We start from the raw sequence: 3100 nt of genomic DNA, 5'->3' as shown, positions 1-3100 counted from the left end.
GCGACTCACCCACATGACCTAGAATCATCACAAAGAGGCTACTTGAACCCATGTGGTCTAAAAGCCTCTGATGTCCCAAACATGTCACTCAAACTCATGTGTAAACTAGGCCCTCCCCTGAGGCAAGGAGGCACCAAGGACACCCAAATCTAATTAAGGAAACAAAGGCCAAACTCTTCAAGGGGATTTGGTCGAACTAAGTGCTAAGAGCCCATTTTGCTTACCAACACAATGATATATGTATGTATAATTAAAATGAGATGCCCTGCCCATCCTCCTTCCTCCTCTCTCTCTCCTCTCTCCCTCTCGGCGGCGGCGTCCTCCTCCAGCGAGGCCAGGAGGTTCCCGTGCGCCTCGGTGCCCCCAGCGCCCCGGGAGGAAGGAGGGAGGAGGCGGCCAGGCGGGCGCACAGGTGGGCAGGCGGAGGGACAGGCAGGCGCGCTCGGGCTCCCGGCACACAGGCGGCGGCGGCTCCCCCCAACTCATTCACCCACCTACCCACTCCCAGTCCCGGCCCGGCCATGTCCTCGGCCAAGCAGCGAGGCTCCAAGGGCGGCCCCGGCTCGTCTGCCCCCTCCAAGAAGGGCGCCCACCCGGCGGGCGGCCCCGATGACGTGGCAAAGAGGCAGCAGCAGCAGCCGCAGTCCCAGCAACAGCCCAGGCAGCAGCAGCAGCAGCAGCCCAGGCAGTCCCCCCAGCCAGCCAAGCAGTCAGCCCAACAGCAGAACCAACAACCCAAGCAGCAGCAGCAGAACCAACAGCCCAAACAGCAGCAGAACCAACAACCCAAACAGCAGCAGCAGCAGAACCAACAACCCAAGCAGCAGCAGCAGAACCAACAGCCCAAGCAGCAGCAGAATCAGCAGCCCAAGCAGCAGCAGAATCAGCAGCCCAAACAGCAGCAGCAGAACCAACAACCCAAGCAGCAGCAGAACCAACAGCCCAAACAGCAGCAGAACCAACAGCCCAAACAGCAGCAACAGCAAAACCAACAACCCAAACAGCAGCAGCAGAACCAACAGCCCAAACAGCAGCAGCAGCAGAACCAACAACCCAAACAGCAGCAACAGCAGAACCAACAGCCCAAACAGCAGCAGCAGCAGCAGCAGAATCAGCAGCCCAAACAGCAACAGCAGCAGAATCAGCAGCAGAACCAACAGCCCAAGCAGCAGCAGCAGCAGCAGAATCAGCCGAAGCAGCAACAGCAATCCAAGCAGCAGCAAAACCAGCTGTCCCACCCCAAAGGCAACACTAGGGGAGGGGGAGGGGGAGGCGGTGGGAAATCCTCCACAGCCTTCTCCTCTTCCTCCTTCTTTGGCAAGCTAGCAAAGGTTTTCTACTTTCTCTTCTACCTCACCCTCATCGCTGGGGCCAGCTTCTCTGGCTGGTGTGTCCATAACCTTTTGGAGGAAGTCCATCAGATCCGGCTCCGGAATGAGGGCTTCACCAGGCAGAGAGAGGAGCTGGGCCAGGGCTTACAAGGCGTCATGCACAAGGTGCAATCTCTACAGTCTACGTTTGTGAGTTTTGAGTCCATCTTGAAAAACTCCCAACATAAGCAAGAACTGACGGAGAAAGCAATCAAGCAGGGGGAAAATGAGATTAATCGTATCAGCGAAGTGCTACAAAAATTGCAGAACAAGATCCTGAAGGACCTTTCTGATGGCATCCATGTGGTCAAGGATGCCAGGGAAAAAGATTTCAACTCCCTGGAGCACACTGTGGAAGAGAGACTCACAGAGCTGACCAAGTCCATCAATGAGAACATCGCCATATTCACCGATGTCCAGAAGAGGAGCCAGAAGGAAATCAACGAGGTGAAAGCCAAGATCTCTTCGTTGGAGGAGACAGATTGGTACAAAGATGATTTGAAGGCACTGAGGGATGTGGTGGATGGACTTCAGTCCTCAGTGAAATCCAGAGAAAAGGATATTGAGTCCTTGAAAACTTCCTTGGAGACCATGGAGTCTGATGTCTACACTGAAGTCAAAGAGTTGGTGAACCTGAAACAGGAGCAAGAGAAGTTCAGGGAAGCTGCTGACAATGAACATCTCACCTTGCAATCCCTGACGGAGAAGATTCTTCAGGCTGAGGCTTCCTTGTCCCATCTCCCCAATGAGATAAAGAGATTGGAAGAAGATGTGCGCCAGGTCAAAGCAAACTCCATCCAACAAGATGAGAATGACATTTTCAAGAACACAGATGCCTTAGACTCTCTACAGAGGAGGAGTGATGATTTCAATTCTAGGTTAGAGGACCTGGAAGGCAGTCTCCAGGCCATCCAGACGGCATCTTCTCAGCAGATGCAAACTCTAGAATCCCTTCTTTCCAAGAACTCAGAGCATGAACATCAGCTGGCTACCCTCCAGGAGCACCTTGAAGGTATCACGGCTTCCCATGGGTTGCGGGATGAGGATAAAGATGGCCTCAAGAGTACCATGAGAAGCCTGGGGGAATCTCAGCTCTCACTATACAATGACGTGGAGGAACTGAAGAGAAGCGTGAGCGAGCTTCCTAGTGCCGTGGACTCCCTCGAGAAGGTGCAGAAACAGGTCCGCACTCTGCTTGAAAATGCCCAGGGGGACACTTCTCTTCCTCCTAACTATCTAGAAAAACTGGCGTCCGTGGATGACTTAAAATCCTCCTTAAGCCAACTGGAATCAGACCTAAAAATGGTTAGGACTGCTGTGGACAGTCTGGTCGCCTACTCAGTGAAAATTGAAACCAATGAGAATAATTTAGAGTCCACAAAAAATTTATTGGACGACCTGAGGAGCGATCTGGATCGACTATTTGTGAAAGTTGAGCAAATTCATGAAAAAGTCTAAACGAGTTATCGATGCTGGTGTGGAATTTCAAAGTCCCACCCCCCCTCCCCATTTTTCATAGCCAAAAAAAAATTCATCCCTCTTTATAACAAGCAATAGACACTCATGGAAGCGCCCAGGCATTCTCCAATGCCCTCTTGCCTACCCAATTAATTTATTTACTATTGTTAGGCTAAACCTGTGAAAACAGGGCTATGGTTGCTTCATTATTTTGTATTGACTTTTAGCTTTCTCCCTGAAGGGCCCCGATCTTCAGGAATCCGAGGTTCCTT

At 52.1% G+C, this 3100-nt stretch overlaps 1 protein-coding gene across 1 annotated transcript; it reads left to right on the top strand.

Moving 5' to 3' along the window:
- The first annotated feature begins 516 nt into the window (after window positions 1–516).
- LOC118828989 (cytoskeleton-associated protein 4-like) lies at window positions 517–2828 on the top strand. Its single transcript, XM_036735911.1, has 2 exons — window positions 517–709; window positions 1256–2828. Exons 1-2 carry the CDS (start codon window positions 522–524, stop codon window positions 2826–2828), a joined length of 1761 nt encoding a protein of 586 aa, XP_036591806.1. The 5' UTR covers window positions 517–521.
- The last annotated feature ends 272 nt before the right edge of the window (window positions 2829–3100 follow it).

Source organism: Trichosurus vulpecula, chromosome 8 (assembly GCF_011100635.1).
Source record: "Trichosurus vulpecula isolate mTriVul1 chromosome 8, mTriVul1.pri, whole genome shotgun sequence".
Lineage (NCBI taxonomy): Eukaryota > Metazoa > Chordata > Mammalia > Diprotodontia > Phalangeridae > Trichosurus > Trichosurus vulpecula.
The sequence above is the reverse complement of the archived record's forward strand: the minus strand, read 5'-3'. Positions and strand labels throughout refer to the sequence as shown.